Here is a 15,102-nt window from a genome sequence, read left to right as displayed (position 1 = left end):
GCCTTTACATTGAAGATCTGTGGTCAGGCCAAACTTTTCCGGCTTTGCTGACCTCTTTACCCTCCTTCTCACAGCAGACATCAAAATTGCTTGCCCTCTACACCCATAAACCCCTGTGCTTGGTTCCACCTCATGCTTCACTTGGCACTCTGGACCACAGATTTATACAGGATATATAAACAACCTGGAGCTCTTAGTAATGCATTTAACTGAAAAAAGAATCTCGAAGTGGTACTTTTTTTCTCATTTACTTCAACTGCGTTACGGGTTCTCTGCTTAAATGAATAGTTTGACTTTTTTTTGCTGAAATTTCACCGTCGGATGGGAAGGCAGAGAAGAAAATAAAAACCAGTCATTTTGCTCGTTATAGATACGTTAAGCTAACAATCCTTAATACAGACAATCTGAACCCTTCTGTGGTCATGTGCAGGTACATAAGTAAAGTAGAATAGGTGTTCTAATCAGATTGAAAGCACCGTTTGGAAATAACAACCTTAGAGCAGGTACTAATCATTATACATTATCCCCACATCTCTGTATTACAAATGTATTTCTAGTGGTCTGATAAAATACTAATTTCTTGTATCATGTTTTCATTAACTACACATGGAATGTCATAATTAAGACATAAAAGCTCGAAAGCATCCGATTCTGGCTAAATTAATTTAAATACTGTGTTTCACTTTATGAAATGAGTTGCAAAAATAAATGCACTTTTGAATAATTAACTTTTTAATTGCACCTGTAAAGGCATTGTCCTTCTAGAGGGTGAACCTCCACCTATATTTAGTTTCATCTACCTTCCCATCTATTCTGACTATTTTCCCTGTCTCTACTGAAAGAAGGCATCCCCACAGCATGATGCTGCCACCACCATGGGTGGCAAGAACTGTTCAATGTGATGTACAGTGCCAGTGTTCCTCCACACAGAACTTTACATGTAGGCCAAAAGCTTTAATTTTGGTTTGATCTGACCAGCGGATCTTGTTCCACTTGTTTTCTTTGCTTCCTAAGTCTGGACTTTTTATAACTTTTTTTTTTTCCCCTGACAACGGCTATCGTAAAAACATATATAGTAAAGCTTGTGGTTGCAACATGACAATATGTAAAAAAAAAAAAAAAAAGAAAGATCAAGGTGTAAAAATACTTTTGATGGTGTTGTATTAACATTTGAATCAAAAGATTTGAAATGCATCAGGGCAAGGGATTAGCTTTTTAAATCTTTTTATTTAATTATTGTTGTTTATATTTTTTTTGTTAATGTGGATTAAATCTAGACCAGTTAGAAACCTCAGCCAAGTTCTCTCTAAGGCAACTATTTGCATTTTGTAAACATAATCAGGAAGCAGTAAATGTGAGTCATATGAAAAAAAATGGTTATTGCCATGTGAGTGGCATTTCAAAATAAATGTAATTTAGCCTTAACCATGATGTTTTCTACCACTAAGGATACCTTATTATTGCCTGAAGTTAAATTGAGAATAACAAGCGTTTTAAAACGGTTTTCTCACACGACTGCCAACACACTACTTGTAAGGGGGGGGAAAGCTATCTGTATAAAAGCTGACTTTTAGTTCTCAGATATGCATAACCTTTTGGCACTTTGTTGGGCAGCTAATTTAGTGCAAATGTTTTCCTACAGAGGGAATGACCAAAAAACATTAACGGTCACAAAAACTGAAAGATTATTGCAAAACAAATTCAAAATAAATACCTTTTACTTGGTGGTAAGGTGCAACAAATACAAAGATTTTCCTTGTATGAAAACCTGAAGAAGCTTCTCACGAAATCATCAGCATTCTTATATGTAATAAGGCTCTTTCTAATGATGTGAATGCAAGCAAATAAACATGGAACTATATTTTTTTTTCACATAGGACAATGTTGTTATACGTGTACCATTCTTTTTCAAAGATCAGGAGGATGATCTTAGGAACTGACTTTTTATTTTGAATAATATTAAGTTCTTGAATGATCTCTTCTCAGATGAAGATACAAATTATGATTTAATTTTATAATGATCTGGAAATTCTTTTGAGTTTAATAATTCTATATCTGAATCTATAGCCCTATCGTTCATGGGACAATTTTTATTGAAGATATGTTCAGGGGTAGAAAGAGCGCTCTATGCACTGATGAGTCACTACAATGTAACTATGTTGATCGTTACTTTATTTTAAAAATAAATAAATAAAACCATGTGTTGTATTTATTCGGCAGTGCTGTTTGCCATTTTAAGAACCACAGTTTCTTTCTTGGATGGCTGTAGCTAAACCAGAACAGAGATATCTCTCTCTGTGTGATTTTTTTGTTGACAGAGAGAAAGTTGTAAATATGAGTTGTGGAGTTCACTTTCTATTCAGATTCTTCAGCCACCTTCTCCTTGGTTTGTCAGCTGTCGACCGTCGATGAAAACTGAACCCTGAGAGCAATTCCATTTCACTTTGGGTGCATGATCCACACACACTTGTATAAGAAACAAGACAGCATTTGCTCAGTGATAAGTGAAGTCGCAAGAAGAAAAATAGGTACTGGAGCTTTGTTGGGAGATATTTTCCCAAGTCAGAGAAAACTGCAAGAGGTTTTCCCAAAATTGCAAATCTAATTGTGAATAGAATTAGCTACCAAAACAAATTGATTTCATGTAACTTTGGCTGTATTACCAGAGGTTTTTCATAGAATAATCTATTCCCACAGAAATTCCACTAAGATTTAGGTGGAGAATGAATAAACCAACATGTCGCATTTTCAGCTATTGAGAATTTAACTCTGCGGTTTCTGAAAGTTTCACTTTCGTCACATGTCAAAAAATAAGAATCCATAAAGGCGCACTCGTTCATCTAGGTTTTACCTTTCAAGACTTGGAATAAACAATCTACAAAAGATTTATTGGTACAACTAAATGTCTGTGTATGTGCGTGTGTGTCGGTGTGTGCACATGTGTGAAAGGAGCAAGACTAAATGATGAAAACTGAAGAAATACATTTTGTAAAAATAATAAAAAAAATGCGTTTAAAATAAAATTACAAAAATATTCCTTTTTCCTTTGTTGATCCCCGTTTTGAATCATTTTTAGACATATGTAGCCCTCCCCCACACACTGATCTATTTTGGGTGAGGGTCAACAGCACAATGCTGCTTGGCTAAAAAGGCTTTAGATTAGTGAGATTGGCAACAAAGTGACTAGATTTTTATCAGTCTTCATTCTGTTATGCGATATAATGAGCTGTGCAGAAGGAGTGAGGAGAAAAAGAGCTTTTGGTGCCAAGCAGCAAGGCATCTCCAAGCACTAATGCCACTTTAACCATCTGCACTTCCTCCCGGATAAAACAACTCAGTCACCACACCGCAGCCATTCAGTTTTACCCCACTCACCCCCTCTTCTCCTCATCCCCTTGTTTTTATGTTCTTTAATTTAGAGGCCACAGGAACCACACCCTCCTCATTGAGCCAAGCCAGCTCCTATTATAGACCTCAGGAAAACTCACATGTCGTGCGCTCGTTGGCAGGAGGGAAAACATTTTAAGATTTTCCTCTGCATCCCAGTGCTGCACCTTGTGCGCACATGATTGGCACTCTGATTTTATCAGCGTGTTGTTTATTTTGGTTCTCACAGCCTATTAACTTTGGTTTTTCACAAATAAATATCTCCAGAGGCAATAGATGGAAAAGGCAGCTGCTCGTTTTTTCCTACGCAAATAGAGGCCAGTCACAGCCAATTCGTATATCATCCTGACACAAATGCAATGTTTCATCACTTGTCATAAAACCGCTTGTATGCCGCCGTTGCTTGACTTTTGCAGGCTTTTATTTAAATGTTGGAGAACTTCTGAGAACTCTGGTCAGCATTATAGGCTTCCGCTAACGCAATTTTCTGTTTGGAGACCTAACACACATTTCATAGTCCAGCTGGTGGCTGGGCAGGATAGGTGGCTCGAAATAGGGTTTTACTGTGTCGAACAGTCACAACTGCTCTGACACGGAGGTTCACAAGCCTTTGCAACCCCACATCCAAGACGCAGACGCTATATGAAGGTAGTAACACAAAATAACGCCCCTTGCACTTTGATGCTTTATTTAACACTCAGCTATCATGAAATTCAATGCATTTTATTAGGATGTCTATTAGCTACTGCAGGGTATTTGAAACCACCAAAGTGTTTCACAGAGCATAAAGTCACCGGTAACCTGAATAGTAAATATCAATTACAACATGACAACAAAATGATTAAACAGGACCAGTTGAAATGAGGAGACAAAAATTGAATACGTATTACAATTAGTAAAATGGAAGGTGGAATATTATGTTCAACTGGAACCAGTAACCAGAGAATGGAGACAATTCTTCAAAGAGTCCCATAATAATCAGTAACTTTAAAAGACAAATTTTGTCAAACAATTGTTTGCTGCAATCATAACTGTAAGTTTATTAGGGTATGTATGAAAAAAAAAAATGTATGGCTGATTTTTGGGGCAAAATATCTTAAGATCAGTCAGACTGGATGATTTACATTTACAGAAATGTTATTTACATGTTAGTTACATTAAGTTTGAGGTGTTCTACCACATGAATGCGCTTGAAGCTCAGCTTTTATTTAGGGTCAGTGTTGTGCTGAAAAGAAAACTCTTGCCCAGTCTACAAAAGTCTCAAGTCTTTTGTAGCCATTAACAGATATTTTTTTCCAAGTTTTCCCAGTTCTCACTTTTACATAACTGATTAGCTCCGACCAATTTTCAGTCCCTTTTGAAGACACAAAATGATGCTGTAACTACCATGTTTCATCATGGGGCTGATTTGCTCAGAGTGACGTTTGTTTTTTACCAATCATCCTTCGCATTTAGACCGTCTATCACATAAATGACATTGAGGTTTTTGTGTGTAACATAAAAGAATGCGAAAAAGGTCAGTGAATACTTTTCAAGGCACTTTAAAGACATCAAAAAAATGTATTCTCTTTGTATTTCCTCTTTTTTGTCTTCATCTATGGTTCCCACTTCATTCCTCATGTCACCTCTGCCCTACCAGTGCCCCAGTACCAAGCAAAGAGCGCTATATTTGTTATTGCAGCAGTGGAGCTATTGGTCCCAGGATCTCTGGCTGTGCTCTGGCCTACATCTGCCCTCTGAGCTTCACTGCTTGGTACTCGTCGTCAGAGGAGTGCAGGGGAGTCTTAGATGCTGCTGTTCTCTGATAAGTCCTGGCCAAAGTAGCCCAGACGATAAAATGAAAGGGGCTATGTGGGTGGAATTAATATTTATTCTAATATTAAGTGCATTATCTAGCTCCATTTTTTTCCCCCCACAAATAATTAGAGATCCAAATTATCCTGATTGCTGTGAGGGCTTGGGGCTACAGTAAGAGAAAATCAAGACTTAGAACACAAGAGTGAGCTTAGCAGAAAAAAGAAAAAAAAAAACAACTCAGATGAGCCCAGCATTCCTGGCAGAGAAGCAGGTCATTCCATCATTGAAGCAGAGCAAGAACGCCCGCTGCTTTGTACATCTGTGCTTTTTGACCACTGGCCACATTATCAAGTCCCACCCGCAGCGTGTTTCATCATCTCTCCCAGCAAGTGCCTTGACTTGGCCGGCACACTCAGGCTGTGTACCACCAGATGTCATTCTGGGTTGCCTCGGTTCAACAGGTGAGTTTGCAAAGTCATAAATGGGAAAATAAAAAAGAGTGATATTTCTGGATAGCGCGGTGTGGACTTTGTAGAGACGCCTGAAACTCATGCAGGCTGAGATTCTTTTGATTGTGTTTTTTGGTACTCAGTGCCTAAAAAAGTATTCACACTGCTTCGAGTTTTTATCAAGTTACAAATGCAACTTGAATGTGATTTTGGGATTTTATGCAATAGTCCAACTCAAAGTACCTAATTGTGAAGTTTAGGGGAAATGACACATAGTTTACTTTTTTTTTTTCCTAAAAGAAAAATCGAAAAAGTTCAATGTGATGTATTTGAATCCAGCCATAAAATCGAATGCAACCAAAACTACAATAGAGTTTACCTGTATAAACTTCAGAATACATTTAGGTGTTCTTTGAAGACCTCAGAGAATAGTTAGAGAATAAACAGTGTCATAGATACTAATAAAAACATCAAACAGGTCTGGGATGAGGGTTTGGAGAAGCTTAAAGCAGGATTAAGCAACAGCCCAAGAATTGAGTCATTAGAATCCGTGAGATCACTGAGCACCATTCAAGCTATTGTACAAAAATGGAAAGCGTGTGGCACATCTGGAAACCTAACAAGACATAGCCTTTCACCTAAAACAACTGAGCATCAGTCAAAGAGGCAGCCCTGGAGGAGCTGCAGAGATCTCGCCTGAGAGGGAAAATTAGTTGGCAGAACAAACATTAGTCACGTCACAAATCTGAGAGTGGCAAGAATCTCATTACCCACAAACCAGGTGGTGGCTGCATTATGCAGGGGGCGACGTGGTTTCATCGGGGAAAGAGAAGCAAAGCATGTCAGAGTGGAAGAGAAGATGCCCTAAGAAGCTTAATACAGGACAGTCCTGGAAAAACAAAATGTCTCGAAGCTGCAAAAGACTTGAGGCAGAGGTGGCGCTTTACCTCAGCAGGGCAGTGGCTCTAAGAATACAGCCTGAGCTTCAATGGAATGGTTTGGTTCAAAGTTTACCCAAAACTAAATATGACTTACGGGAAGTCCTTAAATACTGGATCACAGTATTACTGTGGATATACCCAATTTGACAAAAAAAAAAAAAAAAACATATCCCAAGAGCATGCAGCTGTATATCCACAACAGACGTTGATACATTAAATCAAATCCTGTATGAGTAACTACCTGACGGGAAGACCGGGCTGTCTGTACCAGCTGCAGCATTTCTCTGCTTCTGCACACTCCCTGTCCAGCAGCAATGAAAAACATGCCTTCAATAACACTAATTGGCTGCAGAGATGTTGCTTTTGACCACATAAAACCAAGCGCACATTTCTCTGCACTTGTACGCAGGCGTGCACATGCGTGTGTTTCGACTCCCCTGGGAGCGTACACTCAAATGACTACATAAATCTGGAAGAGGACGAAAGGAAAACAAACACTGTCAAGGACAGGTTCCATGCACAGAGTTTAAAAACGTGGCCTTCAGCACACATTGATTTTTTTTTTCTATTGTCCACATGTGAAAGACTGCATCAGACATATTTTGAGAAGCCTTTTTGGTTTAGAGTCAGAAAGACAATGATTTATCCGCTTTTAAACAAGCCGACGACAATCGATGGCATGATTTAAGGAAGAAAACTCTTTTTTTTTGCTTGAATTTACAAAGAGATACAGAGAAAAAGAGGTACAAACAGTCAGAAAAAGTGTGTGTTCATGAGCTTATGTGTGTGAGAAGAGAGGTGGGGAGTGGAAAAACATACAAAAGAACTCGAGAAAGCGTTGAAATGTTTTATGTCTGGAAGCGCAGGAGGTGTAAACCTCTGGAGGTGAAGGCTAGATCAGGAGGTTGAAGACTAAACACCAGAAAACACTGCAGGGACCGTATGATAACTAACTAATTAAAACTCAGAGGCCGGCACCGCCAATCAATACGGCTCGTTTCAGGAGGGTGGTGTGGGGATATCTGGTGTCAGATTGTCGTGTGTGCGTGTGTTTGTGCGTGTGTGTGTGTGTGTGTGCGTGTGTGTGTGTGTGTGTGTGTGTGTGAAAACAGCTTGGACACTGGGCCAGGCGTGCTGGTGGAGGGTGAGTCGAGGGGACTTGTTGGACTCTGAAAAGATAAAGTTTCTCTGCACAGCTGCTTTGGCCCACAGACAGAGAGAAACATCTGTATTAACCTCAGCACCACAGGCAGCACACTGTTGAGAGGAATGCAAGGCACAACAGAGAGAAGGGTGGGGAGAGGATGAAAGAGAGATATGAGCTTGTTGCTAAAAATTATATTGAAGCTCTTCACGAGAAAAAAAGAAGAAAAAAAAAAGATTAGAGCCTGATTAACTGTGAAACAAGAGCCGAGCTTTTCCGATGTTACAACAGAATGACTCAACTGCTTCTGAGTTTGTAGTAAGAGAGCGAGCTGGTGACAGAGTTCTGTCCGAAATCCAAAGCCTCTAAATTTTTTAAACTAATTTACCAGTTTGACATTTCTTACTGCCTGCTGTTCACAATGTTGCCTCTAAGCCACAAAATAACACTGAAAAGAACTCGAAGAGATAGGTGCAGTAAACGGGCCAGGGCCAGGGCCAGGGCCAGGGCCAGGGCCAGGGCCAGGGCCAGGGCCAGGGCCAGGGCCAGGGCCAGGGCCAGGGCCAGCTGTTGCCCGATCAGGTCACACAGGTAACACAGAGAACCTCTGCCTCCTCTCATTACTTGGTTTGTACATGAGCATGACATTAGCACGCCTCGGTTCTGTGAAAGTGGAACTGGCAACATGATAAGTTTGAGACAACACGAGTAGTGGAGCAAAGAGAGTGGAAAAAATTCCAGCAGAACTTTATTTGTTTACTGTTTTTCAACCTGAGCGATGAATCCCATCTGGCGCAGATGAACAGCAGCAGAACACTGAACAATTAAAATATGCTCTAGTAGCACGATCGCCAGTGGTTTGATATTTATTTGCACTTTTACACGTTTCCCCTCTGCAGCCTCAACAACCGTCTGAGTCCAGACAGTCTGACATTTCTGGATGAGTCAGTGAACATGGGCTAATATCCCACAGCCTTTGTCACATTTTGAAACATGAAAGTCGAACTTCAAATATATTTAATGGTGTGGAATTGATACGTGATTTTAAATTGCTCACAATTAAAAATTCTGAAGAGTGACGTGCAATTGGATTCAGACCTTTTGCTCTAAATCCCACCGGGACAAATAGGAAGGCACCTAATTAGTACAATTCAACATCTGTGATTTAATCTCAGTGTAGGTCCAGCTGCTATATGAAGGTTTCAGTGGTTTATTGGTGAACAGTAAAAATGGATCATGAAGACCAAGGAACACACCAAGTGTAAAGCAGAGGCTACCGAACAATAAGCTCTGAACATCCCAGAGCACCGCTCAATCCAATCCATGGTATAACAGAACCAGAACACTGCTAAGACATCATTTACCATCTAAACTGTCAGGCAAAGAAGACATGAACCAGAGAAGCAGCTAAGATGTCTATGGTCACTCTGCAGGCTCTGTAAACCTCTGCTGCTCTGGTGGGAGAAACTGTCAGCAGGGCAACTACTACATGCTACAGGTCTATCCTGTACGGAAAAGTGGCGTGAATAAAGTTGTGGTCGAAAGGAATCAACAAGAAGTCAAATATGCAATTTTTAATATGCCATGTACGTGGATCTTATTAGATGAGAGCAAAATGTATCTTTGCTAGTGCACATTGATCTCAACAAACCATGCACACCATGAAATAATGGTGGCGGCTGAATCATGCTGTGGGTAAGCTGTCTTGTTTTGTTTTTTTTAGCAGGGATAGAAAAACAAGTTCATGATGATAGGTTAAGGTTAATGGAGTCAAGCAGAAGCCAAAACCTGAAAAAAAAAAAAAAAAACCTTTAGAGGCTGCAGAAAATTTGAGACCAGACATGGAGGTTCACCACCTCAGCAGGAAGGTGGTGGGAATCAGTAGCTACAAAGCGACCAATTCTCTGTAGCTCTGGCTGCAGAGTTACAGAGTTTAGATCAAAGCGTATCCGTATGTTGGAATTACCAATTTAAAATCCAGATCTAAATCCAATTGAGAGCCACCGACGAGACTTGAAAGCTGATGTTCAAAGATGCTCTCTCCTTTTAATCTGGCTGGAATTGAGCCATTTTCCAAAGATAACTATGCAAACAGAGACATGTAGCGCTGATAGAGATTTAGCAGCTGAAATTCAAATCACAAATGAATGCCACACTTTTATTTTGCTATTACTTTGCACTACTTTGTGATTATCTATCTCAGCAGCTAATAAGAAATGGGAGAAGGGGTGTAAATACTTCTCCTACTAATGCAGATAAACCGAATAAGAGTGTAAATCCAGCATTAAGGCTCAACATAAAGCAGAATTTATATAAGGAAGTACAATCTATTGTCAAATAAACCTATATGATCACTGCAGCACATAGTACGGTAATATTTTCTCACTACATAAAGACAAAACAAGAATAAATGAATTTAGGAGAAATAAAGAAAGTGAACCCAAAAATATATTTTAAAAATTTACCATAAGCTGTGTGGGTCTGGAGACCAACCAATATGAGTAGCACTACCATACCCACCCTCAAATTATGTGATATAAATATTTATGTGCTGCAATGTGTTTCTTTTGCTGTTAAAAGATCCAATGCTATAAATGTAATTTTAGGAAACATCAAATCATAAAGCTTTAACTCTGTAAGTTGGAGCCTTGGAGCTTCAGGCTGGATGTGAGAGTTTGGATAATTCTGAATATATAAAAAAAAAAAAAAAAAAGAATCACTACTTTTTTATTTTTGAGGATAGAAAACAAGGTGAAAAGTCTTGCCTTCATCTTCAGTCAAATAAAAATACTGGGACATCCTGGCTGTGTTAGTTCTCCGATTTACTGCAAGGTTGTGTCATTCCAACTTTCGGTCACAGTTATAGTCCATGTGGGGTTGCATGAGAAGAGGGAAAACAAGGAAGCTGTGACTAACATACCTCGTGATAACATCTTACTGTAAAGGGTCTGATCCCCACTCCCTCCCTCACACACTCGCACACACGCGCACACGTGCAGACACAGGTGATGAGCCTGCTGCTCTTTTAGTCATGGAGACAGCAGACGTTCAATAGCAAGTTTCCTCTGATTAAAAAGACCTTAATGGGATTATTGCAAGCTATGCTGAGTGATTGTTTTTACTCCAATGGGACGAGAAGGACTGGTGTGCATCAGTTCAACATAAGCTGAACTTTACAGGCCAAAGCTGTTGCCAAAAGCCACGGAAGTCGCGGTTTGTTAAGGAGGAAATGCTTTAACAGACAGTGGCCGAGGGCTAATGCTACCAGAGACCAAAAGCACAACCGTAAATAATCAGTGCAGGTAGACAGACGGGATCATTTTGTGTGGTCAGCTTCAGAGACTTGAGTGTTGGGTTAACTTGCTGCATGATCGTGTCTGGCTCACTCCCAGTGCCTGGGTGACCTGTGTTTGCATGTAGCAGTGTGAATTCTGAATGCATGCTGTAAGTCATTTACACAGCTGGGCTTTTAAACTCCAGTGACTCAATACAGGACGTCCCTGGCCTGGGGTCTGTCCCAAAAAACCCACACACACCCTCAGCTGGCTCCTCTGGACTCACAACAGAGCTCCAAGAAGCAAAAACAAAGCGAGTTGAGAAGGATTAGCCAAAAAATTCATATTAAGTCATTTAGTGGCTCCTTCAGCGAATCACTCCGCGACTTCTATATGGGCTCTAACAAAGACGGAGGTCAATGTATGAAAATGGGCCTTTGCTGCAACCAGGGTGCAAAGTCTGACTTGTATGCGTTGGCTTTACAGATGCAGAGTCATGCAGCAGTTTGAGGAGTGTTTTTTTTTAAAATAAAAACTGTGCCTGTTTAGCTCTCAGACAACCTAAATGAGAAAACAAAAGCCGCAAAGTGCAAATGTGGAAACGAAGGAATTTAGAGAGGAAACACAGTCAGTTTAATTGCCATCACTTTCTTCTCTCTCTCCTTCTCCCTTAACTTTTTCCTCCTTCTCTCAAGTGAAACGTAATGAAACAATGAAATAAAGGCCTTCCACAAATGTTTAATGATAAAAACGCAAAATTTAGCAAAAAGAAAGAAAAAACAAAAAAACACTGATATTTGCAGCATGTGACAGAATGTCATCACAAATACCCTCTTTGTGTCCAAATGAGAGACATGAACATGTGCCTTAAAGGGTCCATCTGGCCAAAGGTCATTTAAAATGACATTATCTGCAAGATATAAAAGCAGAAGTGTGACTTTCCTTCTGCTACTTTTTAACATATATTCAATAAAACAGTTTCCCCTTTTTCAGGTGGAAGCCATCTTTCAGAAGCCCTAAAAGCGGGTTTATCTCTTGTCTTTTCGGCTCCAAAGCCCTCCGCTCCGCTACCCCTTGAGGCTGCTGCAGCGTTGCCTCTTGACTTTGTGAGTTTATGTGGTCAAATCCATCTGTGCTGCAGCCTGTTGAAAATAGTCACAATACATCAGCTCCCACAGTAATTACACATTGCAGTGAAGGGAGCCAGTGTCACCTCCCTCTGTCTTGCCAAGATACTTACACAATGGTCTTTCCAGGATTGAAAGCAAGTAGAGATCCATATATATATATATATATACTCACTCTGGTCATTTTGGTCTACATGCCAAGTGCTTTGAGGAACTGAACTGACTAAAACTACCTACACATCACCCTCGAGGCATTATCCCCACTGTGAGACATGGCACTGGCAGCATCATGCTGTGAGGATGATTTTCTTGAGCACAAAGCATAAAAGTAGTTAGAGCTGATAAGTAGATATGTGGAGGTAAATAAAGGGAAGTCCTGAAATAAAATCTGTTAAAGGCAGCAAAACACCTGAGAATGGAGCAGATATCTTAAATCTTAACGCAGGACAACAACCATGATTACATACAATAGAGCACATCAGATCAGTACATAATGAGGTGTCAAAGTGGACCAGTCAAAGCCCAAATGCCCAACTGAGTATCTGTGGTAAAACATGAAAAGATGTTCGCAGATGCCTCACTTCCAATCTGACAGAGTTAAGGAGGAATGAGCAACAGTTTCAATCAGATGTGCTCCAGACTGACTACAACAGCTACAGCTAAAGGTTGTTCTTCAAAAAAATAAATAAATAAACTCAGAGAACCTGCACACAAATGCATGCCGCATTTCACAGATTTTTATTTGTAATATTTCAGAAACCTGTTAGTTTTTCTTCCACAATTATTCACTACATTGTGTATCCCCATGCAATAAAATGTGATTGAAATAAATTGAAGTCCATGCCTGAACGGGGCAATACGAGGTAAAGCACTGCACACAAAACAAAAACAAAACAAAACACAAAAAACTAATCACCGATGTGAAGTGCATGCTACAAAGTCACAACTCAGTCATTTGCAAACAAATCTGATTAAACTAAGCTGAAATCGCTGCTGACTGGCATTATTCTGATATCTCTGCTTCTACAGGGATGTCTCCAGATTAGAGTGAAAGGAGGACCTGGTGGTGCACTTTGAACCCATTCCTTTGTTGACTCATTCTTCAGATAAGGCCTGGCTGACATATTAGCTGCGAGCTGCTCCCTCATCCGCAACTAAAGCACCTGAAAATTATAGTTCCTCTCAGCTGTTTAACAAAGGGGTTCAGTGGAATTTGACTCTCCTGGTATTAGCTGGGAAACTGCGCTTTTGGTTTTATAAACACAGTTATTGTGCGCGCGCGCACAGGTGTTGCAAAGGGAGAGTTGATAAGCTGCTATTACAGATGGCACGGCATGAAAAATGACCCTAATGCTGTTCTCACACATTTCAAGCTAAATGAAAAGCAGACGCAACTTGGAAAAGTATATATGTATACTTTTTTGGTTGCTATGTTGTTTTTGTTTTTTTTAATGTAAGAAAAGAGACTGATGAAGACTTGAATAAATAAAGAAGCTTACCTAAATTCACAAAGCTCATGACCATGTCAGCGTCATTCAAGAAGTTGTTGTCTTGCAGGCTGGCAATCGGTGGGCCTTGTGTCGTGAAAATGGGTTTGTAAGGGTAAGAGTATCTCGTCTCGTCCCCATCCGTGGACATGGCGTTGTACAGGTCCAGCATGAACATCGGGGCAGCGTTGTGCTTCCCGTGGAGGTGAGGTCGCGGCCGGTGCGGCAGCCCCAAGATCGACAGGATCTCCCGCTGCATCTCCTTGCGCTCCTGGCTCTTCAGCCGGCGGTGGATAAAACTTGAGTGGAACTCATTGTCCAAGGTGAAGTTCGTAAAGGTTGTGTCCGCCAGCACGCAGTAGCTCCACACCAAGAGCAAAACGGGCGCACGCCTGTCCAGAATATGTGCCATTGCGCTTCTCCGTGCGTAATTGCGCCAATATCGGGGTCGCCGAAACTCAGAAAAAAATATATGTGGAACTCTTAACAGCAAGGCAGCCCTGTAATCAATATCCAAAAATCACTTACAGGCCCTCATGTTGAGGGGAACCATTCTAAGTGATTCATCAAGTCAGCGGAAAAAGTCCTTTAATAAATCACTTTTCTGGATGGATTGAAGTAGCGTGCGCCTCGATCCTCATTCAAAACCTTGCGGTCAAAAGTTACCAACTGCGGTGCAGCATGCAACTGCGGAGAGGAGACTGCGAGCCCATGCATTTCACTAAACAAGTTGTAAGGAGGCGCTGAGCGCTGGGAGGAGTACGAGAAGGAGGGAAAGAGGGACGAAGAGGGCGCATATGCTCTCTCTCTCTCTCTCTCCCTCTCTCTCTCTTTCTCTCTGAAAGGAGAGCGAGTTTTGCTTTGTTGCCAGTTGGAAAAGATCTCCAAACGACACGTGCAAAATACAAAACGAAGTGAATATGGGGTGTGTATTACGGCGCTTCAGTATGAGTTGTTACATTTAAAGCCCTTTCGTTTGTGAGGATTCACTGACGACAATAAAACTGGTGATTTCAGTTAAGGCTTAGAAAGCACACATCATTGAAAAGAGTAATAATTTTTCGTGTTTTCGTCAGGGATCACTTCAATACCGTGGGAGCCGTTGCAACATGCAGTTGCTGCGCTGCCTAATCTGCAGGTGCACTGTCTGAATACAAGGGGTCATGTGGGTCTGAGCCCAGGCTTTATAGTCTGTTGTTCTTTGATGTCAAAAAGGCACAGATACAGTCAGAGCCAGCCCCAGGGTATAAGTAAAATTTGCGGCTGCTTAGGGCCAAACTGCAAGCATGGGAACCTCAAAAGAATTCATACAGGAGAGTTTACAGTAACAAGGCAGTAGGTATGCAGATATATAAGTATACAGACTTTAAACCAATTTCCCATTTTCTTTGCAAATAATGTGTTATTGTAAGTTGTAAGTCATAGCGCTGTGGTAAATGAAACACTCGTGGTGCATCATGTTTGTGCTCAGAAGTTGGATTTTTTATTTTTTATT

At 40.6% G+C, this 15,102-nt stretch overlaps 1 protein-coding gene across 1 annotated transcript in view; it reads right to left on the bottom strand.

The window, feature by feature from the left end:
• LOC103147781 (bone morphogenetic protein 7-like) overlaps window positions 1-14,354 on the bottom strand; it is a 30,950-nt gene extending 16,596 nt beyond the window's left edge. Inside the window, exon 1 of the mRNA XM_007566285.2 lies at window positions 13,620-14,354. Coding sequence (XP_007566347.1) covers window positions 13,620-14,019 — 400 coding nt within the window. The 5' untranslated portion in view covers window positions 14,020-14,354. The remainder of the gene's footprint in view (window positions 1-13,619) is intronic.
• Window positions 14,355-15,102: the final 748 nt, after the last annotated feature.

The sequence above is a fragment of the Poecilia formosa genome, unplaced genomic scaffold, assembly GCF_000485575.1.
Source record: "Poecilia formosa unplaced genomic scaffold, Poecilia_formosa-5.1.2 Scaffold190, whole genome shotgun sequence".
Classification (NCBI taxonomy): Eukaryota; Metazoa; Chordata; class Actinopteri; order Cyprinodontiformes; family Poeciliidae; genus Poecilia; species Poecilia formosa.
The sequence above is the reverse complement of the archived record's forward strand: the minus strand, read 5'-3'. Positions and strand labels throughout refer to the sequence as shown.